The following is a 26,270-nucleotide window of genomic DNA, read 5'->3' as shown; positions in this document are numbered from 1 at the left end:
GTGCGTAGTGCGCAAGGCCGCTCATCGCCTCCTACAGGCACTTTGGAGGGACTTGGGTCTGATTTTCACACCGTATCCAGGTATTTTCCAGCGCAGCCACATGTCTTTCGTTCAAGGGTTTTTGCTGTGCTGACTAAATTGATCGCATCAGATAATATTCCGCAGTAACCGAACACGATTTGCTACAATTTGTCTCCCAATTCGTGTGGCCCAATCATCTAAACCAAAAAATCACATCACCACCAAGTCGCAAGACAGGCCGCGTGGTTCCCGGGCTCAACGGAACAGAAGTCAGCCAGAGCCAGGTGTCCTCGGATCAATAATTTCGAACCATAACTCAAACAGTTCACTATTATTGCACATCAACGTAAGCTAAGCTTAATACAAACTTGAGTTGTGCACGGCTCGGGACCAAATTAGAGAGGTAATGGTTCGTAATATTTAGTACCAGAAGACCTACGGTTAGTGGGACTCCAGTCTCCCGACCCGGGCAAGTCAATCAGGTGCAAATGGGCCGGAGGATTCACTTTCAAAGAGCCGCTTCGGGCTGCAACTTGTCAAAAAAAAAAAGGTCAAGGTTGGTAACTAGTCTGCATATGATGGCTATGTAATTGGAAGCGCATCCGGGGCCCTAGTTCTCGTCAATACCTCTTTCAGCCTCCCAATTGAACTTAGAGAACTGAATGCTCCGGACTAGTTCGGCATCTTCTTCGCCTTCATGATGATCATCCGAATCGTCATGATCGGTGGAAAAAAGCAGGCGCTGATGCGCGTCGCTATCAACAGACCCCTGATGCTTTGTGGCGTTTCGATGAATACATAATTCTAGAAGGGTTTTCCGTAACGATGCGACATACCGCAAAATGACCATCCTCTCGACGTCCGAGATTAGCAGGACTGAGCTCAAAGTTGACCCCGTGCACAGAATCTGACGAGTTGCCCACATCTTCATGGTTAATTGCTACCATGTTCCCCTGCGCGTCCACTGATAGTCTACCATCAATGGAATTGCGGTACTTGTGAAACGTAAAAAGGGCAATCCCTACAGATGCCGTTAGAAGTGCCGCATTCATATAGCTTCGAAACGGACCGCAAACTGTGATACCTACGCCGGTTATATTGAGTGGCGTAAGCGTGTCTCCGAAAAACCAAGCCGAAATTGTAATAGTCGACACTTCTTTGGCTATCCCTGCTATTGACATTGGCAGGACTCCGGCCCGTTGAATTATGCTTTTATGACCTAATTAGATGGCATCATGGAGTTGAGCGTATGGTCATAAACGTACTAGTATTCACTCATGACCATACAAAAAGCCAAAATACCGGGCGCGACCAAGAACAGGCCCGAACGAAGGGTGGAAGCCATGTCCTGAAAGAATGGCGAAGCGTATATGGTAAACCACCCCTCCCAGATGGCGCTAAGAAGAGCTGTCGTGGCGCCTATTGTAGGAGCCAACCAGAATATGGTAGCTGCAGGATTATCTAGACCCATATTCTTGTTCTTCAAGAGCAGTTGCGTAAGGCTCCAACGGAGACCCCCACATGCACTGGCGGTCATCACAAGTAAAAACCCGGGAAGAACGAAGGCCGTTTCAGAAGCAACCATAAGAATCACTCCACCAAAAATGAGAAGGATGACAGCGACAAGTCGCAGAGAGAACACTTCCAGACGGAAGAAAAATGCAAAGGACAACACGAAGATTAGAGAAGATGACTTGCACATTGCTGTAGACAACCAGATGTATGAGTTGAGCGCAAATTACATATTAAGAATTCAAACGTAGGCCAGCTAGCGTCTGGCAAAGTTCAGAACTGGCAACTCACTATAGAATGATAGGGTAATAGTCTTGAGTGATAGGTTCGACAGACCAATATCGAGACCGGTAGCAATGGCAGTAGGAACTGCTTTCTTGCTTCAAAGAGGCTACAATTAGAACCGGTGTCCAGTGAGGACAAGGACTGCCCGACGGGTACTAGCTATTGCGAGAAAGTACGTACCCATAGTCTTTTACCGAAGGGCTTCTCTCTGGCCGGAAATGATGCGAGAAACAGACCCGAAGAGCTGCAGCCAAGACAAACTGAATAATCATGTGCAAGGTAGTCACGAAGAGCGGGTACGGAAATCCAAAAAGGTCTGGCGAAAACATCCACTTGTTGTACAAAGACAGTAGGGTTGCGAATATATACCTATGTGGTCAACATATGAACCCGTTTCAGGAGTCTTACAGTAACATCCACGTACCATGAAGCTATGAAGCACGTATTAATGATGGCAGTTCTCCACCATATTCGCTGTTTCTCTGCAAGCGACGCAATATGAAAGGAGGATTCGCCGCGGTCACTCTCCCTGAAGCTTGATTCCACCGGTATGTACGAGTGACGACCTTCAGAGTCATTTTCAGCATGGTGAGCCATGTACAGTAAGATTCCAAGCAACGGTGGCACTGCGCGTGAAGTGTTTAACACGCGTGGGAACTTTCAATTTGAAGACAGCCCGAAGGATTTATGTAAGAACCAAATCATATGTCATAACATAGAGCAGTAACTCCTTGTGTCAAACGGCGAGTCTGTATGTTTGGCAACGCTTCATTTTATGGTTACTTTCATTAACCAAAGCTCCATATGCTTCCGCCAAGACATCCGGTAAACCATATCACCCAAAAGGAGCGTTCTGTTGCGATTGCACACCGGTTTCTTGAGGGTCGGTGGAGGCAACATTAGTACTAATCCCTGGGTAATCTCGCCTGACGCGACAGATTATTATCAAGAAAGTATCTCTAATAAACTCCTGTGTTTCATACCATGTTCGCCAGTGGTCATACTGCTTCTGGTTGAGATATTCGCGCCATTCATCTTTCTTCATTTCTGACCTAAATTGGGCGTGTTGGAGCAAATCAAGATGGTGCAGTGCGTGTGGGTAGCTGAACAAAAACATCGGTTGCAGTATAGTAAATGCTCGCAAACTATGGACGAACTGTATAAACCGGGCATAATCCTTCTCTTTCCAGTACGTGAGATACTCCAGATAGTTAATGAATGCAGGTTGATCAAGGATATTCTGCTGTGCGAGAGAATGGAGGTAGTATGGGTTTGCCAGCGACTGCACAAATTCCAGTTCAAGCTCGAATTTGTCGCGATTAGCAGCTCGCGGATCTTCTGTCGTGGCCTGAGGCGATTGCGCAGGGTCAGAAGCCTCCATCATGTGCAATTGCAGAGAAAGCTTGTTATGAACGGAAGGCATCACCAAACAAGGGTCACGTGGCAAGCCGAACCTAGACGCGCGGTATAATTTGTTGTTTTTGCTTTTGCACGTCGTGAATAATGTCAGACGAGGACTCTAGTGGCTGGCAACTTACAGAATCTGACCCTGGGGTGTTCACGTATGTTGAAATGATGATAACTGATCTACCTGACTCACGCAACCGGTCACAGAGAGCTACTCAAAAGCCTCGGAGTGCCTTACATCGTCGATGACCTCTACTCACTTGAACCAGAATCATTGGAGGCGCTACAGCCTGTGCATGCCCTAATCTTCTTGTTTAAGTGGTTCCCTGAATCACCTGACGACGAGCCTGGTGTTGGTGCTGGTCACTATGATTCAGATTTCCCCGGATTCTTCGCCCATCAAACTGTGAACAACGCTTGCGCTACACTTGCTGTTGTCAACGCCCTGGGAAACATTGCATCTCTCCATGCAGGACCGCAATTTATGGACCTCTTGAACTTTACCGCAGGCATGGACCCACAAACATGTGGGATGGCTATCACAAGCGCGGATTGGCTTCGAGAAGCTCATAACGCGCTTTCTCCACCTAGTTCTATCTCGTTAGATGGTCCAGACCTTCCGAAGAAGAGCGAAGAAGCCTATCACTTCGTTGTTTACCTTCCAGTGCTGGGAAGTCTGTATGAACTGGATGGACTGAAACCCTATCCGGTGCGACATGGAGAATACGACGGATCCGGAGAGGGATGGGTTAAAAAAGCAAGGTACTTAGTGACACGCCGTCGTCATATTTGTCATTGAATCCCCGCTTTCTAGGGAAGTTATAGAGAACCGGATACACACTTACCCGACTGGAGCAGTGAGCAAAATATATATTTTACGTTTTATGTTTTAACTTATATTCCGTAGCTTGAGTTCAGCTTACTCGCTCTTCGGGATGACCCAATACCTGGAATGAGAAGACGTTTAGACGCTCTACAAGGTTCAGCAGAGGACGCTGAAATGAGCGATCTTATGAACAAAATTTCCAATGAAAACTCCAAGCGCGAACGCTGGGCAGTGAGTACCGAATATTTTTTCGCCCATGCTCACACTTTTGATTCTGTTTTCAAAGTTTGAGAACAGCTCGCGTCGCCACAATCACATCGGCCTTGTGCATGCTTTATTGTTGGCTCTAGCAAAGGCTGGAAAGCTTGACTCGGCGAAAGCAGATGCGCAGAGAGTGATGCAAGAGCGCTTAGAGAGACAAAGAGCGATGCAGTCTTAGAGCGGGGCAGACTAATGTGCGGTCACAGTACTCAGTAAGGTTAAGGTTTTCGAAGTTTCGGCCTGATTGCCCAGCTGACCTTGCCCGCAGTGCATTGAGCACGTACTTTAATCATCGCTTCCCGAGTTTGACTAGCGAATGACAATAGAGGTCTCTTGGCGCCCAACGTGAATATACTTCTTTGATCTCATCGTGAACTGTACACTACATAGTTTGTTCCTGACGTTTCTCTCGCTTGCCTTTATTTTTACGTCTCAGCGGACTTTTCAAATCGGGACTGACAAGCTGTTACAAATAATGAAGCAGCCTGAGGAAGCTGCGGATACTTGGCACGATGGACACGTTTACCGAGTCCACCTTGTACTATGACACTTACGATCGAGTCTAGAATTCAACTGGTGTCAGGTAATAATTTGTGTTTTTAATACCTGTCTACGGCTAAACTAGTGAGAATCCCTCGTACGGCACGACCATAGGCCATACAATGCCACTCCTGGGATTTGGCGTGTATCAAAATTTCACTACCCGAGCGTCAGTTCTTGAGGCATTGCAAGCGGGCTTCAGGTGATATAATTTATGACCATCGTTGATGCTTCCCCCATTGTAATGAACCATCTCAGACACGTGGATTCAGCCCAGGCTTATCGCAATGAAGCGGCTGTTGGGGAAGCTGTCAGAGATAGCGGCATTGACCGAGGAGAACTTTTCATCAGTGCGTGTCATGAAGGTGGTTCAGGAAATGAGCTTCCATCCCTTACCGAACATTAGCGACAAAATGTATCAGCAAAAACCATGGGTATGATAGCACGCTGAAGGGTGTCGATGAATCTCTCGCTAAATTTGGCTTTAGTGAGTCATTGTTGAACGAATTCTTGGTAAATATTCTTACGTCTTTTTAAATTAGAGTACATCGACTTATTCCTCATTCACGATCCGTATTCTGGCACTGAGCGCCGTCTAGCCACATACAGGGCTTTGCAAGATGCCCGTGATGCGGGCAAAATACGATCTATTGGCGTTTCAAATTAGTGCGTTTTCTGCCTCGTTTCCTAGTAAAGAAGAGCTATAGTCGTAATACACCTCACAGTGGGATCAAGCATTTAGAAGAGATTGCAGATGCAAAATATGTTATGCCTGCGGTGAATCAAATTGAGGCACGCAACTGATTTTGATGAACAGTAGTACCATTCCACTCATTGCATGCTGGCAGCTTCACCCATTTTGCCAGCAGCGGCCCATAGTGGACTATTGCCGTGAACACTCGATCGTGGTCCAAGCCTACTGTCCGATTATGCGAGGGAAAATGGATCATCCGATCATTCAAACAATGGCGCAGAATGTTAGTCCTGCTTCTGAGGCGCTATACCAGATATGACTAAAAGGCCTTCTTAGCATGGTCGCGACGCAGCCCAAGTGCTCCTTCGGTGGTCGCTTCAAAAAGGGTTTGGCGCCGTCTCTTCATTTTTCATGTCGAATTCACATCGGTTTAGGTTCGTTCCGTTGCCCAAATCAGCAACGCCAGAACGCATCAGATCAAACGCTCAATTGTACGATTTTGAACTGGAACCCGAAGAGATGGAGCAACTTGACGGACTTGACCGTGGAAAAGAGGGGTCCATCAGCTGGAACCCTGTTGATGCTCCGTAATTATTAAATTATATTTCCAAAGCGCGAGCTTTGCTGTTGAATCCGAACTGAAAGAGGCTTATCGATCAAATCTAGTTTTTATCGTCTCATTCATGCACCCACGACAACGTTACATGATTCATGGTTGTCTCCGTCGCTCAGAAAGGATTATTATTATGGATGCCTCGTTCCTTGTGATGAGACCTTTTGCGTCTTTTATGAGGCGATAACTTGATATACAAGACGAAGCGGGCGAGATGAAATTCATTCAACTACGTGTATCCACACCAACGCCACCCACGAGTGATCATGCGTCTACACTACCTGTGACTTATTGCGGGCATTGTTGCATGAAAATTAAAGTATGTACCGGAAATTCGAGCGCTTAATTTCGATCGTGGAAAGATGACTTGATGCTCCTCGACCAGCATGCATTGCATCTGTACGACTGCCAATCAGGGAAGTCAGGATGTCTATAACACGCTTAGATTTAATATCAGTTCAATCAAACGTACTTGGTTGCCTGGGAGGATTTAAGTGTCATGATGTGTTGGTTGGAGCAAGCGAATGTAATGATACGTGGGCTAGCATAGGCGCTACACAGCCTGCCACTCCCGGGCCTCATGCACATGCAGTGTCATGCACCATGATGGCCGCAATTTTCTAGCGCACTGGAAGCATGTGGAGTACATGTCAAACCGCAGCTGGTTCCGCTATCACTGAGTCATGCATTATTTGATAATTTGATCAATGGACTACTCAGCTAATAGCAAGGGACCTTGCCAACGGCCAGCTCTGATCAATTCATATCCACTATCTGCAGACTTCAAGCTCAAGTCTAACGTAGGTTCACAAACCATGATGAAAAGAGCAGACAGACCCAACGCAGACCGCCTTTTTCCGGGACTAGCGGACCTCTAATGCTATGGTTTGATTGTGGCTCTCTTTTTTGCTTTCATTCTTATCTGTTCCACCATCCGCAGTAAAATCTATTTGGTTTTTTTCCTTCTTCGCCGAAACTCTCAGGTCGTTGGTGTCACTAGTGCGACAAAAAACAACGAATGTAATTATTTAAAACCCGCATTTCTTACGTAATACGGCTACGTCATCCCACCTGGCGGGAGCTCTGTGCCGTTTTACTACTCTGACTGGGAATATCAGATTGAATGTAGGAGACTTTGGCTTTGTACTTGAAGCCTATTGATCCTCGGCCACCAAAATTGCAAGTAACTCAAGGCACAATTATCAACGTACGGGCAATTGACTGAAAGCTTTCGAGTTTGCGCCAGTGCTGATTGGATTGTACCTCATTGTTTCATCAGCTAGGGAGCCTGACTAGATGATGCAATCGTCATTTAGAGAGAGCCACGGTCCGGGCCAAGACCGAGCACCGCGATTCTTTGAATGGACTTTGTACTTACACATTTGGTATGTCTGTGATTGCGAATCCAGTATCCCATTGATCCTTTCAAGATCTTGTACATTTTCAGGCGGCCCCACAAGGAATCTCCTGTCGGGATCTTTACTTAGCCGGCTATTATCAAGAGTCGAAACATGGGTCAGACCTCGGCCTTCTGACATCACCGTCCTTGGATTGAGACCCAGAACATAAGCTGGCTCTCCACTCGACTGATTGACTGACTATAAATACGGACAGTGGTTAGCCTCAAGTCCGCAGTCTGGTTCTTCTCACCGGAAAGCCCATCCACCACTTTATGGAAACAGAGCGATCTTCACCTTACACCTCGCGCGAGATGCAGAACAATTCGGAGCAACGATCACTCTCCGTAGGTTCGTCTAGATCCTTCAATGGTGCTAGCAACGATGTAGTTTCGTTTAAAACATCCGCAATTGTTGTAACATCCGATGCAGAGAATGTTCCTGTCACATCTGAATGGTGGATGAGTAAGTATTTACCTGTAAGTCTACTTTCCTTGGATCTTACCTTCGAGACGCTTACCAGTGACGTACATCTCACTTGTAGAGTTATTCGGCTACGCGAATGTTCAAGTTCCGTAACCCGAATTCGTATAACTGGGCAAATAATCTGCTTGCTGGTCTAGCGATTCTTTTTTATGTAAGTAGTTCCATGTTCTTCGCCTATCAAAAGCTGATCGATCGATTAGGGTTATGACCAAGGGTACACCTCCCTGCACTTCCTCTTCCGAGTGAACGTTAACACACCGACGCGCAGGGTCATGTCTCAAGTGAATCTTAATGAGGATTACCTGAAATTGATGGGCATCTACCCCACCACGGGAAACTCACGTAACCTCGCGGCGCTTGGGGGAATTGTTTCTGTAAGTTGCAAGCTTCTTGACAGTAACCTTTACTGCATGTCTATCAGGTTTATTACGGCGGTTCCCTCATCGGAGCGCTGCTTGGCGGTTCTATCGCCGACAGGTCGGGACGTATAACTGCCATAATATTGGGTGTCATTGTCTCGATCATCGGAGCAACATTTCAAGCCTCCGCGATGAACATCACTTGGATGTGTTGTGCACGAGTCGTGACTGGTCTCGGCGTGGGAGCCATCGACGCAGGTGGATAACCATACGTTCTTATCTTGATTCTCTGTACTTATTTTTTTATCAAAGTCATTCCTGTCTGGAGCAGCGAAGTTTCTTCACATACAGCACGAGGCAGCTTTCTTGCCATCGAGTTCTTCCTGAACATCGGTGGACTGTCATTGGCATATTGGATAGAGATGTCAGCCCGTTTCAAGCATCCTGTTATAAACCAATTGTCTGACGTATCTGTAGATTTGCGAGCATGAGCAACAATCAGGTAATGGCATGGCGCACACCCCTGGCACTGCAAGTCGTGTTTCTGCTCACGATTCTCGGTTCGTCCCGATCCTTTACCCAACCTCGCTTATGTTAACCCATCACAGCGCTTGTACCTTTCTTTCCGGAGTCCCCTCGATGGCTGGCAAAAGTCGGCCGTGTCTCCGAAGCACGCAATGTGTTGCAAGCCACCCACAAGGATGGAGTTGAGGCTGAGCTCGCTGCCATTGTGCAGAACGTGATACATGATCACCAGCACGCAGAAAACAATACTTATATTCGCATGCTATTTCCGAGGACAAAGAGCCAGCGCGAACTACGACGGAGAGTTGTTCTAAGTGTATGGCTCCAGATTATGCAAGAGCTCGTCGGCATCGGAGTCATCACTGTCTACGGCAAAGCACTTTCTTCTACAAGCTCTCGCTACTTCTCTGACGTTATATGCAGCCATTGATCTTATTCAGGGCGCTGGCTTCAGCCAAGACGAGGCGAAACTCTTGGCTGGATTCAATAACCTGTCCTACATGTTCAGCGTGCTCTTTGCCGTGTTCACTCTGGATAGGTTTGGCCGACGAGGCACAATGGTATGGGGGGCTGCTGGCATGGCGTTGCTCCTGCTCGTTGGTGGCATCCTGGACAAATGTGATATACTACGTTTACTCTGTTTGATCGTCGCTCATATCACTCGATAGACGCGCAATCAGGGGGCCCCAATCAACGGGCATATGGCGCGGGAGTCGTAGCGATGACAGTAAGCAACCGATTCTGGTATCGTGAAGTCCTTTTTGTAAATGATGTGCCTCCCAGTTCCTGTATACCGGCACGTTTGGTGCCACCTGGCTAGTAACTCCGTGGCTTTATCCAACTGAGCTCTTTCGTGAGTGTGATCAATTCCTTTGCCCAATTCTTTTCTCTGAGACAATGCAGCTACATATGTTCGGGCCAAAGGAGGTGCATGGTCTGTTGTTGGATGGTCCATAGGAAATGGCGTCGTGACTATGATTACCGTACGTCGTTGAAGGATCGAATATTTGCAAACGAATTAATGGTCCTTTCCCTAGCCTTTCTTGTTTCAGGCGATCGAATATGGTGTGCTCCTGCTCCTCTTTGGCCTCAATATATTCGTGATCCCCTTTATCATTTTCATGTGTACGGCTTACATCTTACTGTTTTCAATGTGTGATCCTACTGACGCGGCGGTTCTTTTTGTAGATCCAGAAACTTCAGGTCGTCCTCTTGAGCAAATGGATGATTTCTTCAGCAATGCGGCATCTTGGAACGTTTTTACCGCGTCTCGACAAATACGGGAGCAAGGTTTCACAGACCATCAATGGACACGCAAATACAATGGCGGTATTGAACAGTCAGAGACATCGATGAATCGGGTCAGTGGAGACGTAGATGGTGAAAGGTATGGATGGGCGAACAAGCTGAGACGCCGTGCTTCGGATGCAGGACTCATGTAACGTAATCTTTGTATGTTTATGTACGCTAACACTTGTATAATTTGAATGCTACAACATTAGAGTTGCTATCGTTGGTATAGCTTGAGGTTACGTTGGTCTCGTTGAGTGACTCGATGAACAAATTCCAAAAGTGGTAATCGTGTTCTTTGAACATACGAACAACAGATTTTTTTATACAACATAAATGAATACAGATCTATCGTAAGCTAACGATATTATCTTAGAGTTCCGTCAGACAGACGCTCAACTCGCTGGGTGTGGCTTCACCAGGCTGCAAGCAGCTTGACAATGCACAAACCCAAACGTCCTCGAAATCCCCACAAGCGGAGACCATGTTCTCTGTCGAACGAGTGAGCGCTAGTGTCATCCAGCGGAATTGAAGAATGTGGCATGTGTAAACATGCGAGACTCGAGTTAGTTTCTATAAAATAGATCCTAGCTGAGTATGTTCTGAGGAAACATGAAAGTTTGAGGACTGGTTTATATAGTCTCTTGTTGATGGTCTGTGCGTGGGATATAGGTATCAATACCTAAATGCTTGTTTTGGAAGGCAATGAGTACTAAATTTAAACGTCAAAGATTCAGTCAAGCTCTTACAGCTTCATCATGTCCACCGACGTCTTGTCACATTTTGGGGTTCTTGACGAACTCATACAAGTTATCTACCAGGGCTTCGATCGATTTGTCCTACTATCGCAAGTAACTGAATCTGCATGGTCGATTTACTTAGGCCTCAAGGGACCAGAAGGCAGGTGGTGGCGAGGCTCATGGTCCACCAAACATATCCTTAGCATCACCAACGTTCGTGTCGAAGCCTTTCGACCACCCTTACCCTGATCGTGCATCATTCTAGGGCGTGCAACCAAGCCCTCAGGTGCTTGAGAACTTCGCTGAAAAGCTTCGGACGACATTCGTAAACGGTGATCTCGCCATTGGAGACTGGACTGAGAAAGACTCGGACATCAACGTAAATACTCCTCTTGATGTACGGACTGTACCCAGCCGACAATGCAGGACTTGATTAGCTCACTTTTGGGCCAACTGCCAAGCGTCCACTGCACATGGCTTTGAAAGAATTGTCAGCAGCCGAAGCTGCATCTCAGGCAACCGCGTTGTTCATTGACGTAAGGCACATGAATCGTTGGCTTGCTCACCAACAATATTTGACTCGTATCAAGATTGCACTACAAGCCCAGTCCCGCAAATGCCAGCTGAACCCTCTTTTCGCGCCCCGTAACGTTGTCGCAGAGTCATCCCACGCTAATTCAGGTCCGCTGCGTCCCTTGTCAACGTTGATGCGCATGTTGAACTCATTGCCATAGCTTCAATACTTCCGTCAAAACGCACACCCTTAGGCCTGAGTCAGGTCCCTGTCCCTGCTGTCAATCAGGCAGCTGAACGGAAAATCAAGGCTCTTGAAGCGGAACTTGCTCGTTCCAAAGAAAAGTCTCCGTCAGGTGATGCGATATCCAGTAAGCCCCTGTTGCGTGCCACGTACTCAGAGGCAGCTGATTCTACTGCGGAATAGAACCTTCAGCCAGCTCTCGACCTCCGAAGGGCGCATCTTTGGCCAACCCGAATAAGAAGGCAAGGAAGTACCAAGCTCTCGAATTTGAGAGTGATGAAGACTAGTCAGCTGTGTATATCACATGAGCCGCAAAGCGTTGAATATTTCATATTTCGCCAGCGCCTGGGCTTTGAGTAATTGGCCGGATCCTGCTAGTGCGGTGTCACTGACAACAGGAAACGAGTAAAATACCTATCCTATCCTGTTGCCAACATCGTTGAACTCGTACGATAAGTCATGTCCGGGCTCATAACGTTAACGGTGGTTCTTTCACGGATGACCTTATCCCGAGCGAGCTAGTTGCGGGTGCTTGTTAGCATGGAAGCTTACCCTAAAGAGCAACAATTGATTTACATACCATGCTCCGTGACGCTACCGAATAGGACTTGGGGCAAGTCCCGAAATAGACGATATCTAGAATAAGCGCTAAAAGCCTTCGTACACGTTTGCAAAAAAAACGGACCACGCTTATATATATATAAAACTGCACTCTGACAGCTAACGCAATACCCTTAACATCGACTCATCAACCATGTCCTTTCCGTACAGTTCTGCTGCCCCACCTGCCGGGCAGGTCAGCAGCAGCGAAAATGCTCTTCCTGTTGAATACATGTTTAGTCAAATCATGGGCGCAGTCCAGAAATCAGTAAGTTCCATCCATCATGTAAGACATTCTCAAATACAGTAGCTCATGCATCTACACATAGCAAGCTGAGATATCTGATCTCCGGCAGGAATGTGCTGACCTACGGTTGGCAAACGCAAGCTTGGAACGTCAAATCCGGGAAGGGTTTCAGGTGAGCGGGATGACTTTGCACTTCAACAGATTCTAAATTCCAAGATTTTTTCGATTGCAGCAGCAAAATGGGAACGGAAACTACTACGCCAGCTCGCGTATAGGCTCTGGCTTTGTGACTCCAGTGCCCGGCAGCCCTCAGCTCCGGGCCAAATCCCCATTCCTATCTCCGCACAGTATCCCATCCCTTGTCACTACACCCACCAACCACTTCCCATCTCCATTGGGCGATAACGCGGTCACTCCTTTCCAACTCGGTGTGCGCGACATTCCCGGGTTCTACGTTGTAATTCCCGCAGGAGGTGCTGGTACGCGGTTATGGCCGCTATCTCGAGAAGAACACCCGAAATTCCTTCTCGACTTAACTCTTAAGGGACGTTCCTTAATTCAAGCCACCTGGGATCGTCTTCTCCCTCTTTCATCTCCCCTCCGCACCACTGTGGTTGCGGGTCCCGGCCATGTTAAGTCCATCCGCGAGCAGCTGCCTGACCTTCTCGTGCACAACTTGATTTGCGAGCCTGGTCCAAAGGATTCTATGGCAGCTATCGGACTTGCCGCAGCTGTTCTTGCAAAACGGGACTCCAATGCCGTCATCGGTTCTTTTGCTGCTGACCACATGATTTCAGGCGACGACGCCTTCCTTTCTGCTGTTGCGGAAGCTGTTGAGGTGGCGAAAAAAGATTATCTCGTTACCATTGGCATTGCGCCCTCTCATCCTTCTACCGGCTTTGGTTATATTCGACTTGGAAATAAACTAGGCATCAAGGAAGCTCCAAACGCAAGGCTTGTTTCCAGTTTCAAAGAGAAACCTGATGCGCGCACTGCTGCTGCATATATAGGTACCGGAAATTACCGATGGAATGCAGGGATGTTTGTTACAAAAGCGACTGTTCTCTTGGATCTTCTTAAAGAATACAAGCCGGAACTCCACGATGGGCTACAAAAGATTGCGGCCGTGTGGCATGACGAGGCGTTGCGTCAGACCGCTCTCAACGAAATCTGGCCCGAGCTCGAGAAGATCCCGATCGACAATGCAGTTGCTGAACCTGCCGCTGCTGAGGGTAAGGTTGCTGTAGTACCAGCGACGTTTGGTATGTTTCCACATTCCATTTTTATTGTGGAGGAAGGGACGTAGATTAATATCGGACTTTAGGCTGGGATGATGTCGGAGACTTCTCTTCGCTCGCAGATCTACTGCCTGCTGAATCTAATCAACCTCGTGTCCTTGGGGACAGCTCTTTGGGTGATTATTTTTACCTTTTCTCACCAAGTCGCCTTGGTTGATTTCATCTCTCTTCGACAGTGCTGACGGAACAAGTTGCTGGAGGAATTGTGGTACCCGGCTCAGGACGTCTCATCACGTGCCTGGGCGTCGATGATCTGGTTATTGTTGACATGCCTGATACCCTTCTCGTCACCACACGTGCACGATCGCAAGAGGTGAAGCGCCTCGTGAAGAAGTGTCGTGATGCGGGTTGGAAACAACTCCTCTGATGAGTTGTATTTTTGGACTTTGGAGTCGGAAACAACAGACTATGTAGCACAACGGATGCTCGTGGAATTGGGATTTGATCTCGCACGCTCACAACTTTTCTGAAACTGACTATGCTCATACCATACCTTTTCGAGGCTAGTTAATATCTTGTCTTTCTACGTATGTACATGTGCATGTGGTGTTTGTCCATGGGTACTTATTCGTCTGCTGATTATAATGGACTTATATGATGTAACACGTCATGATGTTTCCGCCACGATTGTGGCTTTCTGGCACTTGCGATTACAGCGTGACAGTAATTGATCTGCCTGGACTAGACCCTCCCTGATCCTCCCACGTCACCATTACAACCCGTGAACAAGATCGTCGTCGTCGTTTGAGCATGAAGAATTTAGCCAAATGAACTGCGCCTATCGCTGTAGTGCTCATCAGTGTTCTTCATCATTCCAGATCGGCTGTGTAACCACATGCCCTGCAGACTCTCATCCCCTTTGGCCAGATGTTCTTGTTGATGACCCTGGTGTACCTCAGCCTGCCAACAATTCCACTTAACTTTCTGACCCTATTCAGAGAGTTTCGGTAACAACTTCGCCTGTCAAGTCTCCAAACCAACCTGGCCCACATATCGGGGAATGTCGGGATGGCTGTCCTTGATAGAGAAAAGTCCAAGGAGTATAATGGGTGTTCGTTTTGGGCGAAGGGAGGGGGAGTTTTCCGGCAGGAAACATGCTCCAGGCCCCTTGGCATCAGAAAGCACGTGTAGAAAAGGAATGATGCTACCAGGATGAGGGTGAAACTGCGATTCGACGAGGGCGGCGTTCTTTTCGAAGATGTGCGTCGACTAGGAAGTCGTGGATATGTTCTGGCCAGAGGTCAATGTCAAATTGTTCCTGTCTGTTTTAGTAGATGTGAGGCTTCCGAATGGCTTCTAGACAGTACTTTTGGGGGTGTATCCGTATCAAGTACCGGGAAGTCAAGGGGCACTGTACAATGATCGAGTGGATTGATGTTGCTCAGGTCGCACAAGGGCATCCGCTGAGATCTGGTTCGTGATTCATGCTAGAGGTAGTAAGAACGAAGAAGTTCGACACCTAAAATACATGCCTCATATACATACATAGCCTGCCTCGCAACCATCCACGAAAGAGCCTGATAACCAGCCAAAACGAACGTGCGTGATCATCGAACACTTGGTCCAAGAAACCCACTTTGAGATTATGAGCATAGGAGCGCGAGACCGTGGGAACAATTGTTGCAATTGATCGGGTACGTTTACATAATAACCTGCTTAACGATTTTTAGCAGGGTCATAGGATTGACTAGTAGCTCCCTGCACTTCTTTGTATTCTGATGCTTTGATTGATATCGATATCTGCCAGATATTCGTTACACAAAGTAAGCTTAGCTTCGGCAGATATTGCTCTCCGAAGGCGAGAAGCTCAAGCTTCAAGAAGTGTTTGCTTGGTCATCCTAATTTCTGACTTGAACTTCGACGGAGGTTGTTTTCCATACATAGTGGATGTTGCTCTACATAGAACTCAGTGGCCGAGACCGCTGAGCAGGTGACGTGCGGATTCACGGCGAACATGCCGTTACTAAACGACCCTGCAACTTCTAATGGACGTGGCCTCTGGAGTTTGCCGCATCTCAAGTTCATGTGCCCGTTCAAGTAGGCTCAGCTCTTGGCAACAGCTTGTTTGACAGCTGACTTACTCCAGGATCGGCGGGTTTAGCGCTATCTGTATGCCAATGCAGTAAGATATTGCAGTCGTGCATCACGAAGTGCGACATGGTGCTTGGGCTCCTGTTTGTGTCCTGCTAGTGCTTGCGACTGTAACCGCGACTCAACTTTCCCTACAATTATAGGCTCACTTTTTGGATCACAACATTGTCTACCTGTGACGTTATGAAAGGAGTACAATAAGAAGGTATGAAAGACAGGCACGGGAATGCCAGCGGCAGCTACGAACTTCCGAGCATGCAACGCCACAGGATGAAGCAGGCTGTCTAGTAAGTCAAAGGCGAGCATTTTGTAGTGCCTTGTAGATCAGAAAGGTGTGTACATCGCAATGCTTAGGGTCCCCAGCGGCAGGTACTCCTGAGACATTGAAGGCACAGGACGGGCCAATAACTCGAAACTGGTATGTTCTCATTGTGTGGCAAACAAAAGAGAGGAGGCTATAATGTATTAGGTGACCAGCGGCAGGTACCAAGGCACGAAGACACAAGAAAGCTTTCAAAAAGATTCAGAATGAACTGCAAACCGTAGAAGGAGGTACAGCCAATGCGGCCCCGAAACATATAAAAGACTTCCTTGCTGAACCTCTAACTACAGAACTCAAGCTCTTCAACCCACATTCAATCTCAACTAGTACACTCTGTGTTTAACAATCTGAAACGATGTCACACCTCTTCGTCAGAAACTTGACCTTCCAGTCGTGAGTGTCTTTGTGCTATTACCCTGCATAACTTTGCAGCCGACTCACCGTCGTTTCTCAGCAACGACCTCGGCAAGGAGGCGACAATCATGCTCACTTTCGATGCCGACATAGAAGGCCTCTACGAGGATTTCTTCCCTGTAGTTTGGAAGTAAGTACGTCTACTTTTGTCCCTGACAATTTTTAACCACGCAATTTCTAGGGTCAGCAAATTCGGGGAGACGGGTGGGTGTTCCTACTCTTTCGTTTCCAAATTTCCAACTTATACATGACCCTTCTTTCCAGGTCCATACAGGACTCACGCGACCTATACGAGCCAGTAAGAAAGATGACGCGGATCATGCTCGTATACAATGCTTATCCAACGTATAGACTTGCTTTCTCCAAACCGCAGGTCGTGGATGGGAACATCATCGACGCTGAAACTGCCGTTAAGATCAATGTGAGAGACTTTTATCTACTCTGCAATTCCCAGCACCCATACAAGTCATGACACAGGTCAGCGAGAGAACAAACCTGACCGAGGCCAACGATGTCTATCATTTCTCTGTAAGTCTGATCTTCGTTAATCTCTATCTTTTCCACTCACGAATATTTCGCGTAGCCCCCTCGCCCAGGAGCCTCTGGTGTCCTGCAGGCCGTGAATGAGACTGGGGCCATTCAGGATATTGCAGTCGGTTTGTAACATCCTCGTCTCCTTTCCTCTCATCTCAATGTATTCCCCGCATACAGGCTTCATGAGCCCAGGAGACTTGATGCCCCAGCCCGCACTCTACTTCAATGGTGTTGGGTATGTTTTATTTTTTCTCTTTCTTCAGAGCGCTCATGGTGAAAAACGCAGAGATGGCAGTCATGTCACTGCTCGGTTCACCCCGATCCTGCGCGCCTACATTACGTCGGACTATCAAGAGACTGCAATCATACGAGGCGCCATCGACACTCCTGCGGTCTGGTCGCAGGACCTCGCTGCGCTTGCTGAGAGCACGACTTGGACGCTCTCACGCGACCCGTCCAATGGACACTACACGATCGTCCAATCTTGATTAAGGAATGCGAAATTGGTGTGTCTAACTATGTGTTCTGTGTGGTCTGGATCTCTGTGTTTACACTGCTTTCATAGTATCTTGGTTTAAGTCAATGGCCTCACTGAGTTTCTTATCTTTTTATAAGTTTGTTTGTTTATCGTGTATTTCGCAAGAGTTGGGAGTTGTAGAGTTTCTTGTGGGATTTTATATATGTGTTTGAAATCTTGTGTTTTGTTGGACAAGATCTCCCGAGCTGTGTATGTTGTTAGTCACGATGCATGCAGCGTCTTGTGTGATTTTGAGATTGTAGTTGTTGAACAACAGGCGAAGTTGTGACGCAAGGTCGTTTTCCAAATATTGTGCTGCCAAGGTGCGCAATTGCTAGTAGTTAGCAGTAGACAGGGGTTATTACGCTGGGCTTACCGACTCGGAGAGTACTGTACGGCTCAGACACTCAGACGTGACCCGGACACTGGACATTACGAGATCGTGAAATGCGAAATTGGTGCGCCCAACTATGTATTCTGTGAGGTCTACTCTCCCTGGTTTCAACTTTTGTAGCCTACTTTTCTTTCGTCTCACGTAATGAGGTATTTTGAATCACTGCATGCCGCAACTTGCCGCACCACGCTAGCGCTCATTAATGCAGGTATTTCGCCGCGTCACTGCCGCACCATACAACTGTCATCATGCACAAGCCCGACATTCCCCAAACGTTGCGATAGTCGCAGTGGGTGGGTATATATGTTGATATTGGATAGTCAAAAGACCCATGCGGTTCCGTTTTAACAAGGAGCCCTCGTTGCTCCGATGCTCCTTATCATCTACGCGGTGTTCTTCAGGAAGGGCATCAGCTTCTGGTGGTAACCCGGCTAAGAAGACGGTCTTACCGTAAGGTGCTCATTCGCTATGGATTAATATAATATGGCCAAGCTTCCCTTACAACTTGAAATGGACCTCATCTACCCCATAATACGCAGCGGAACCTTCTTCACCACTGTCCTCACCAATCCTCACGAAAATCAATACTGTCAACGCTCCGGTGAATATAAAGGCTGCAGCGAACGGAGTACACGATAGAGTCGCCACAAAGAGAAAGACAAACGTCTAGCCTCAGATACTATCGATGACACCTCACCATCGCGATCGCGGGCCAAATCATCTTCTTATGTACCACACCGATCCCCCATCCCACAAAGTCTCAACGATGCTGTGGAGATGCTATCGTTGTCTGAGCCACAGGCTACTTCTGACACTGGTCACGGGCTACCACCGTCATCCCCGTCGGCCATAGATAAACCACGGCTAAGCATAAGCCATCCTCCCAAAGAGTAGATGAATGAGAAACGAGAACTCAAAACTGCTTACGAGCAACAGTTTTTGGATGGCACGCAGTACGTCGATCCCCGCCACAGTATTTGATAAGATTATTAGCAGTCCTGTTCTCAACAAAGGTACAACTTTTCACTACCGATAGTACTCTCTTGGCTGATAACCTGACACGTCCAGAGGTAATTAAGAACATGAGCGCTGCAAAGAGCCCCACAGGAGGAAGACCAATTACGATATTAGGAAACCTATTCACCTTGCTCCTAGTACTACTTTGACATATGGGTAGTAAGTACGCCACATCTATGGATTAACAGCGCCTCATACCTCCTCTCAAGACATCAACCTATCCTTCATTACCTCACATCAGACTTTCCATAGTTCGTCGAATCAGACTACGCAAGACATTTCTCGACACATTGTACAAGCTTCATCTTCAGGCGCAAGACTCCAGTTGCACGAATGATGACATAGCAGAAGGCTGGTAGCCATCTCGAGTCCTTGCGACTAGCTAGTCAACATATATCCAGGCGCCCCTAAGTTTACCACTTCACGGGAAGTACCATGGGCTTACTAGAGGGACAGCGATGGTTACTTGGAGAAGGTTTGGCTCGTGGCAAGCTAAGGGATGAGGTATATTGCCAATCGATGAAGCAGCTCAACGGGAATCCAAATGGTAGACGTATGCCATCCGTCTACATCTGGTCTCTAGCCATCTTACAAATGTTTTAGGGAAAGCGTCTTCACAGGCTGACAATATTCTATGTGCTCCTTATTGCTTTACCGCCCTCGAAGAGTTTCGAGACCTACCTGCGTTCCCTTATGCAACAGCGAACGGCTCAGCAAGAGGGTCGGTTAACGTGATAAGTACTGTCTCCACCGTCTAGCTGCGATCTCGAAGAAAGGACCACGCATAAAGCCTCTGACGATGGTAGAGATCGAGACCGCGTCAGATGCTGCCTTCAACCCATCCACATTCAGGGAACCGCTGGACGTAACGGTGCGCCTGCAGAGCGCAACTACCTACACAAGCAGTCTCCCAGTCGGTTTCCCGTTCCTCGTAGACGGATTCTCGCTCTTGGGGTCGTGAAAGTGGAGGGCATCCACCGAGTCCCTGGTGATAGCGACTTCGTGTCGGAACTGAAGTTGCGCATTGATAGGGGCAATTATACGCCTGACGGCGTAGATGATCCTCATGTCCTAGCTTCGTTGCTTAAGCTCTGGTTGTGCAAGCTATGCGACCCGCTAATGCATGAAGAGATGTACAAAGACTGCATTATGTTCGTGTACAATGTTTTGATCATCTCAAGTGTGATCAAATTGACGCGGATAACGATATTGTTCCTGTCATAGCTTTAGTGCCAGTCTACCATCGCCCTCGCCTGTCTAACTCTCGCAATAGAAAATGAGACATGCTTACCGTGGTATTGTATATCTACCATCAATGCATCACCAGCTTGAAATTGCATTCATGTGTATACAGACATCTTCAGTCCGTGCAAGTATATCTCTTATCATCAATCGATGTGTCATTTATATCTTCCAACTCTGCTGTCACTCATCAGGGTAGCGCACACCCCCACCTCTCCTTAATTACCACAAAAATGTATACATTAATACGCTATTTGAATTCCAGCTGATCTTCGCCCAGTATCTTGGAATCCAGCAAATCATCCAGCCGTCCGTTCAGAGCCCTGTTTCCGACGTGTTGGCTGTGCATGTGACTGGCGAGAACCCCAACGGCCGAACTCATACCCGTCCTCCACGTCCTCCTTGAGCGCATCGCCCTTCCACGCATCCAAAGCCGGCAGTTTCTTGCCTGGCCTTTTCCCCTGTTTCCTTCTCGGCTCCTTGATAGTAAGCTGCTCGATCTTAGACAACATCCCGACGACTTCTCCACTCCCAAACACAGACTCCTCTTCCCAAATCGTGCGCGCGCCTACTTCCCGCCTTAGTTTTTCGACGAGTTTCTTGGTTCTGCCATCCGGCTCGACGCCGTTGACCCGCATCTCTTCGAGGGCGTCATGCACGCCTCTGAGGTCGCGGAAACATGACCAGCGGGTTTCTATCAGTTCGTTGTATGCAGGAGTGGTGCACCCGAACACGTAGCTTGGGATACTTAAGTGCCGGGCGTAGTCGAAGATGGAGAGAGCGAGGTGGGGATCACGGTATTTATCACGGAAAGAGCGCATGAGGTGCGCGATGAGGTATGGGTAAGTCGGGTGTTGGAGTTCAGGGTGCATAGACGTAGGTTGTGACGGTGGATTTGCATTTACGCTTCCACTTGTGTTGGAGGTTGGGGTGAGGCCTGGAGCGCGCTGTTCCTCGGCTTTAGCAATAGCATTCCGCGCGCGTTCCTCGTATTGCTGAGACTGCCCAAAAACCTCGCGCATAGCCCATTCAAGCAGCTGCTGATCCGTATCGCAAAGCTCCATTTCTTCCTTCTTCTTATCAAATTCCTCATCCGCCTCTGTCGTCCATTTCAGTCGTTTTGAGTGTCGCCTGAGTCTGCCGAATAAATCTGACGTAGGAGCATGACCGAATGGCTTGCGACCGATTCCAAGTCCGTCGAGAACAGCGAGCGGGTCTTGTTTCGAGGAGGAGAGTTTGGCGGAGGGGTTCTTTTGCTCTGAGACTGCGTCGAAGATCATGTTGAACATTTCGTCGAAGGCGCTGACTTCGCGAGCGGTCATCGCTTGTCTGCGTGCGTGAGTGCGTCCTGAGGTTTCTACGCCGCCAACGCGTAAGTGAGCGCGGACTGGGGAAGGGAGGACAGGTGGCATCTCTTTTATTGAGTCGTCCAATATATGGTCCCAAGGAGATTCTTTGGCAGCAAAAATGGAGTCTGGTTGCGTGCTGCTGCTACTGCTGCTCTCTGACAGCGTAGCAGAGGATGTGAGGCAGCGTGTGGCTGCCCTTGCAAGACTTGTACCTGCATAATTGAAAACTCGATGGTAGACGAGCATGAATGAGTATGAATATTCCTAATTTGGCCAAAATTGGGCATCCTTGAAATATAACATTTGCTCAACTAATTAACCTATGTATCATGATATATCGTGTCTAATGGTACACTACTACGTTTCACGTCGTCCTAGGAAGGCCGTCGATGCAGTCCCGAATGAGACGCAAAGTTTCGACCTTGTCGTACAACACGCACGTGCACTCAGTATTCGGGCACCTGGCATCCCAACATGCGGTCGCCTCAGGCCACGCAGTCAATCCCACATCAACGACCGTGTCTCCTAGCGGTCGCACATCCATCTCCATCACAACTTTATACTTGAGCTCTCTCCACGTATGATGATCAATCTTCCATCTGCACCTCGGACAAGACGCAGTCATGCTTCCTGTCACGAACGGCTGCTCATTGAGTCGTTGCCGGATGCCCTCGCGTCGATTGCGATGCAAGTTCATCAGGTCAAGCACAGCGCCTGTGTGCAGCTTTCGGAGGATGGGTTGATATTCCTGTGCGTAGATGTTGAGAGCGAGCGACTGCGCGGATGCATGTCTGGCCTCCTCTTCCCATCCACAACGCGTTGCAGCTGCATATAGACGCAGAGGCTGGTCTAAGAGCGGGGGCGTCATGATAAGCACGCGTATGAGCGACATAGGCCCTGGCATGTCGTATTTTTCTGCAGCGAATAACAATGCATCGACCTCGTCATACGATGTGAGTGGATTGATCGGCAGACCGCAGATCATGAGTAGGAGACTCTCTAGTGTATGCGAGTCCTCGTCTAGATTGATGACCTCGGGGTGATTCGGAAGAGGGTTTTGTTGAGGCATGGAAAAGAGGGATCGGAACCAGCCCGATGTCGTCTTGAGGGTCCATGAGTGGATACGGAACAGAGTATGGTCTTTGGCGCCGAGCACAACATCGGCATCTAGAGAAGAGAATGACTGGTGGAAGGTACCGCCATAATTCAGCGCTTTGACTAAAGCTGTATCAGGAACGGACTCCGTTTCCATCATCGCGACTGCCGGTGTAATCGAGTGAGATGAGCTGACTCGAGCAGAAATTCAGGTCAGTACCTTGCTTCTTTCGATATCAAACGGCCTGACTTGGTGGTACCGTGCAGATCTTGCAATTGGGGTTTGTCAGGCTCGTCGAGGGTACTAGCTGAGCTGCTCATACACGGGAACTGATCACATGTTCACTTGAGCCTTGTTACATAAATAATAACCCCTGTTTACTACAGACACTGTCATTCAACAAGTACAATCTCAAAATCACACAAAGCTATATGCATCATGACGGTGGAGCTTTAGTGTTGGTTAGGTCGATGGTTTCATAGAGCCAATATCTTGACATGCACACTTAAGACATCTTGCGCAAGATTTCAAACACAGATAAAATAAAGCCCCATAAAAAGTTCTACAACTTTCAACCCTCGCAAATACATAACATACAAGCAATCTTAAAAAGAGATAAACAACTTAGTGAGGCCATTGATTTGAACGAAGATATACTATGAAAGCACAGTAAACGTTGAGATGCAGATATCACAGAACGGATATCTAGACGCACCGATGTCGCATCCCTTGATCAAGCATGAGTGATCGTGTAACGTCCAGTGTTCGCGTCGCGCGAGAGGTTCCAAGTCGTGTTCTGAGCAAGCCCAGTCAGGTCCTGCGACCAGATCGCAGGAGTGTCGACTTGACCCCGCAAGATTGAGGTCTCTTCATAGTCCGACGTGATATAGGCCCGCAGGACTGGAGTGAACTTGGCCGTGACGCGACTGCCGTCTCTGCATTTGATAGTGTGAACCCTCTGAAGGAGAAATACAGGAAGATGACATACCCGACATCGCTGAAGTAGAGTACGGGTGTGGGCATGAAATCTCCTTTGTTCACGAAGCCTGGAGGTGGACAATACGCTCAGGTAAAAGAAGAGGCGACGATGATGGTCACAAACCGACTGCTATTTCTTGAATACTTCCAGTGTGGTTCTGGGCCTGCAGGATGCCAGCGGTTCCTGCCTGAGGGGTCTGCACGAGGTATTCGTCGGTGGTCGAGATGAGAATCGACAGAAACCAAACTTACAGAGAAATGATAGACATCGTTGGCTTCTGTCAGGATTGTTTTCTCGCTGTTCTGTATCATGACTTGCGTTGGTGCTAGCGATTTCGGAGAAGATGAGAATCGCTCACATTGATATTGACGGAGGTCGCAGCGCTGATGACCTTCCCGCTCTCGACCTGGGCTCTGGCGAATGCAAGCCTATATAATATATAAGCGACTTCTAAGACTATGGTTATTGTCGATCATCTTACTGGGCCGTGTAGGTCGCAGTAGCCCTGTATGGACCTAGAAAGAGGGCTCATGTAAGTCGGGAACTTGGCAGCAAGATAGCAGAAACACCTACCCGACTTCCCGAATTTGCTGACTCTGAAAGGATTGCAAGGTTTTAAATCATCCAAGACACGAGTAGACGCACTTACTTCCAAACTATCGGGAAGACGTCCTCGTAGAGGCCTTCAACGTTGGGACTCCAGGCGAGCATGATCGTGACCTCCTTACCGAGGTCGTTGCTGCGAAACGTCGGGTAAGAAAATTGTGCAGAGCGAGATCGCGAACACTAACGACTGGAAGGTCAAATTCTTGACAAAGGGCCGGGGTGACATTGTTTCGGATTGTTAAAACACAAAGTGTGTCAGTAGTAGAGATTGAGTGTGGATTGAAGAACTCGAGTTCTGTAGTTAGAGTCTCAGCGAAAGAGGCTTTTATATGTTTTGGATCACATAGGTTGTCCCTCTTTCCTTGGTTTGCGACTTAACCAGCGTCTCCTTCGTGCCCCGGTACCTGACGCTGAAGATTCTCATTATTCGATAAGGCGGTAGCACATGATGGCCCTTGAATCAGACTTGCTAGACAGCCGGCTTCTGTGTGAACCGATTTACCTGGGCGTTCAAGTTGCGTGCCGGCAAGTTCGTAGCGCTGTTGGCTGTACTTCAAGCACATGATGATGGCCCTTGAATCAGACTTGCTAGACAGCCGGCTTCTCCACGAGGCCGTTTCCTGGGCGTTCAAGTTGCGCGCTGGGAGGTTTGTAGTTGCTATTGACCATACTTCATGCCTTCCTGTTGTATTTTATTTGGAGGAAGTTGAGTCACGGTTACGGTCGCAAGTAGGTAGTATACGAAAACAGGAGGCTATGGGTTATGCGGCTTGCGTACATTGCAAGTTGCCGGGTTGTTCAGAACATTCAAGGCGCTTCCCTGCTCAGCTAGTTTTAGATCAACACTCGCACATGAGTAAACAGAATTAAATCACCAGGGTTTGTCAATTTTAGAAAAATGTCGTTGTCAATGTCGACTTGACCTTATGGCAACCTTATGGCCGCATTCTCGTCACCTGCGTGTCACCATAAACGTTACTTATTAATAACACTGATCATAGGCTTATCAGATGCTTTGTTACTAATCAGGGGCGGAAACCTATGCTGCGTTCGTTCACAGACATTGCTTCTAAGATTGGTTGGAGGATAATATGTGCAAAATATTTTACATCTATTGTTCAATATCAATATTGAACTTAAACAAATAATAAAAATTATGCTTAAAATTAATTTCCTATCAGATTAATTTCCAAATTATCAAATATATTGACATTAATCATGTTCTCATTGGATGACTTCCTGCAGGCAAAATAATGCAGACTATCATGTACCAGATTTTGAAAAACAATTTCCAAATCACACAATAAGATAATCTGTATGAAAAACTAAACTGTAGCCCAATGTGATATCATGGATAATATCTTTACATCAGTATCAAGCACTGCAAAACAAGATAGACTTGGAGATGGAAGTAAACAACAATGAAGAATCAGTGCTCATTGTCGCAGCTGCTGTACTGGTGGGAACTGAGCTGACTCGACAAGAATGCATTGACAGATGCCAATCAAGATGACTATACCTTTGCTATGCACAGCTCCTCCTAAATCCACGGATGAGTACCCCCTGGCAAGCATTATTTGCAAGCCAGAACAATCAAGGCTTCATTACAACCATGGGCTTTGACGTGGAAACATTCACCTTCATCCTCACCTCTGGCTTTGCAAAACATTGGTATCATATGCATATTCCTTGTGATGACATCAATCAGTATGCTAATCCTCATATCGGCTGTTAATCTCTTGATGCTGGAGGTGCCCTTGGCCTTGTATTGCACTACCCGAGCTCTATGATGCATCAAATTAGTCTGCAACAGATTTTCGCACTAGTCCCAACAACAATTTCATGGTACCT

The 26,270-nt window shown here is 47.6% G+C and overlaps 12 protein-coding genes across 12 annotated transcripts; 7 read left to right on the top strand and 5 right to left on the bottom strand.

Moving 5' to 3' along the window:
* Positions 1–500: 500 nt before the first annotated feature.
* On the bottom strand, positions 501–2,420 carry F5891DRAFT_1014775 (triose-phosphate transporter family-domain-containing protein). The gene is made up of 7 exons (XM_041360845.1): positions 2,243–2,420; positions 1,999–2,187; positions 1,825–1,913; positions 1,287–1,725; positions 1,091–1,230; positions 858–1,042; positions 501–796 (listed from the first exon to the last, which is right to left on the bottom strand). Exons 1-7 carry the CDS (start codon positions 2,413–2,415, stop codon positions 632–634), a joined length of 1,380 nt encoding a protein of 459 aa, XP_041230002.1. The 5' UTR covers positions 2,416–2,420; the 3' UTR covers positions 501–631.
* On the bottom strand, positions 2,421–3,224 carry F5891DRAFT_1014773 (SOH1 family protein). Its single transcript, XM_041360844.1, has 3 exons — positions 2,976–3,224; positions 2,802–2,921; positions 2,421–2,744 (listed from the first exon to the last, which is right to left on the bottom strand). Exons 1-3 carry the CDS (start codon positions 3,200–3,202, stop codon positions 2,654–2,656), a joined length of 438 nt encoding a protein of 145 aa, XP_041230001.1. The 5' UTR covers positions 3,203–3,224; the 3' UTR covers positions 2,421–2,653.
* Positions 3,225–3,313: 89 nt separating this feature from the next.
* On the top strand, positions 3,314–4,835 carry F5891DRAFT_1014770 (ubiquitin carboxyl-terminal hydrolase). Its single transcript, XM_041360843.1, has 5 exons — positions 3,314–3,380; positions 3,433–3,987; positions 4,040–4,082; positions 4,133–4,282; positions 4,338–4,835. The coding sequence occupies exons 1-5, from the start codon at positions 3,322–3,324 to the stop codon at positions 4,488–4,490; spliced, it is 960 nt and encodes a 319-aa protein (XP_041230000.1). The 5' UTR covers positions 3,314–3,321; the 3' UTR covers positions 4,491–4,835.
* Positions 4,836–4,974: 139 nt separating this feature from the next.
* F5891DRAFT_1126731 (NADP-dependent oxidoreductase domain-containing protein) lies at positions 4,975–6,137 on the top strand (the record flags this gene model as incomplete). Its single annotated transcript, XM_041364119.1, has 8 exons — positions 4,975–5,054; positions 5,111–5,202; positions 5,259–5,339; positions 5,395–5,518; positions 5,578–5,644; positions 5,701–5,829; positions 5,883–5,932; positions 5,981–6,137. The coding sequence occupies 8 exons, from the start codon at positions 4,975–4,977 to the stop codon at positions 6,135–6,137; spliced, it is 780 nt and encodes a 259-aa protein (XP_041229999.1).
* A 1,733-nt stretch (positions 6,138–7,870) lies between these two features.
* Positions 7,871–10,368, top strand: F5891DRAFT_945673 (uncharacterized protein; the record flags this gene model as incomplete). Its single annotated transcript, XM_041374629.1, is given in 14 exon segments — positions 7,871–8,035; positions 8,101–8,193; positions 8,243–8,256; positions 8,311–8,416; positions 8,464–8,659; positions 8,714–8,825; positions 8,879–8,961; positions 9,010–9,290; positions 9,304–9,544; positions 9,595–9,653; positions 9,710–9,779; positions 9,830–9,909; positions 9,964–10,051; positions 10,115–10,368. 14 exon segments carry the CDS (start codon positions 7,871–7,873, stop codon positions 10,366–10,368), a joined length of 1,842 nt encoding a protein of 613 aa, XP_041229998.1.
* Positions 10,369–10,947: 579 nt separating this feature from the next.
* F5891DRAFT_1014736 (uncharacterized protein) lies at positions 10,948–12,285 on the top strand. Its single transcript, XM_041360842.1, has 6 exons — positions 10,948–11,169; positions 11,222–11,335; positions 11,394–11,492; positions 11,547–11,637; positions 11,691–11,840; positions 11,897–12,285. The coding sequence occupies exons 1-6, from the start codon at positions 10,975–10,977 to the stop codon at positions 11,998–12,000; spliced, it is 753 nt and encodes a 250-aa protein (XP_041229997.1). The 5' UTR covers positions 10,948–10,974; the 3' UTR covers positions 12,001–12,285.
* Positions 12,286–12,363: 78 nt separating this feature from the next.
* Positions 12,364–14,446, top strand: F5891DRAFT_44178 (nucleotide-diphospho-sugar transferase). The gene is made up of 5 exons (XM_041371849.1): positions 12,364–12,581; positions 12,643–12,732; positions 12,793–13,822; positions 13,885–13,974; positions 14,035–14,446. Exons 1-5 carry the CDS (start codon positions 12,468–12,470, stop codon positions 14,223–14,225), a joined length of 1,515 nt encoding a protein of 504 aa, XP_041229996.1. The 5' UTR covers positions 12,364–12,467; the 3' UTR covers positions 14,226–14,446.
* Positions 14,447–16,626: 2,180 nt separating this feature from the next.
* F5891DRAFT_1184638 (uncharacterized protein) lies at positions 16,627–17,707 on the top strand (the record flags this gene model as incomplete). Its single annotated transcript, XM_041366464.1, has 9 exons — positions 16,627–16,664; positions 16,726–16,815; positions 16,867–16,889; positions 16,950–16,983; positions 17,037–17,106; positions 17,163–17,213; positions 17,269–17,341; positions 17,397–17,454; positions 17,506–17,707. The coding sequence occupies 9 exons, from the start codon at positions 16,627–16,629 to the stop codon at positions 17,705–17,707; spliced, it is 639 nt and encodes a 212-aa protein (XP_041229995.1).
* Positions 17,708–19,582: 1,875 nt separating this feature from the next.
* On the top strand, positions 19,583–20,408 carry F5891DRAFT_977275 (uncharacterized protein; the record flags this gene model as incomplete). The annotated part of the gene is made up of 4 exons (XM_041376687.1): positions 19,583–19,700; positions 19,751–19,868; positions 19,906–20,298; positions 20,372–20,408. The coding sequence occupies 4 exons, from the start codon at positions 19,583–19,585 to the stop codon at positions 20,406–20,408; spliced, it is 666 nt and encodes a 221-aa protein (XP_041229994.1).
* Positions 20,409–20,673: 265 nt separating this feature from the next.
* Positions 20,674–21,992, bottom strand: F5891DRAFT_44081 (uncharacterized protein). Its single transcript, XM_041371843.1, has one exon. The coding sequence runs from the start codon at positions 21,982–21,984 to the stop codon at positions 20,689–20,691; it is 1,296 nt and encodes a 431-aa protein (XP_041229993.1). The 5' UTR covers positions 21,985–21,992; the 3' UTR covers positions 20,674–20,688.
* A 25-nt stretch (positions 21,993–22,017) lies between these two features.
* Positions 22,018–23,222, bottom strand: F5891DRAFT_1014711 (uncharacterized protein). Its single transcript, XM_041360841.1, has 2 exons — positions 23,054–23,222; positions 22,018–22,998 (listed from the first exon to the last, which is right to left on the bottom strand). Exon 2 carries the CDS (start codon positions 22,991–22,993, stop codon positions 22,103–22,105), a length of 891 nt encoding a protein of 296 aa, XP_041229992.1. The 5' UTR covers positions 22,994–22,998; positions 23,054–23,222; the 3' UTR covers positions 22,018–22,102.
* A 139-nt stretch (positions 23,223–23,361) lies between these two features.
* F5891DRAFT_44057 (uncharacterized protein) lies at positions 23,362–24,812 on the bottom strand. Its single transcript, XM_041371841.1, has 10 exons — positions 24,605–24,812; positions 24,463–24,552; positions 24,387–24,409; positions 24,295–24,328; positions 24,172–24,241; positions 24,065–24,115; positions 23,937–24,009; positions 23,823–23,880; positions 23,550–23,769; positions 23,362–23,490 (listed from the first exon to the last, which is right to left on the bottom strand). The coding sequence occupies exons 1-9, from the start codon at positions 24,643–24,645 to the stop codon at positions 23,568–23,570; spliced, it is 642 nt and encodes a 213-aa protein (XP_041229991.1). The 5' UTR covers positions 24,646–24,812; the 3' UTR covers positions 23,362–23,490; positions 23,550–23,567.
* Between the last annotated feature and the right edge of the window lie 1,458 nt (positions 24,813–26,270).

This window comes from Suillus fuscotomentosus (genome assembly GCF_016647785.1).
Source record: "Suillus fuscotomentosus strain FC203 chromosome Unknown F5891scaffold_10, whole genome shotgun sequence".
Classification (NCBI taxonomy): domain Eukaryota; kingdom Fungi; phylum Basidiomycota; class Agaricomycetes; order Boletales; family Suillaceae; genus Suillus; species Suillus fuscotomentosus.
This window is presented reverse-complemented; position numbering and strand designations above follow the sequence as displayed.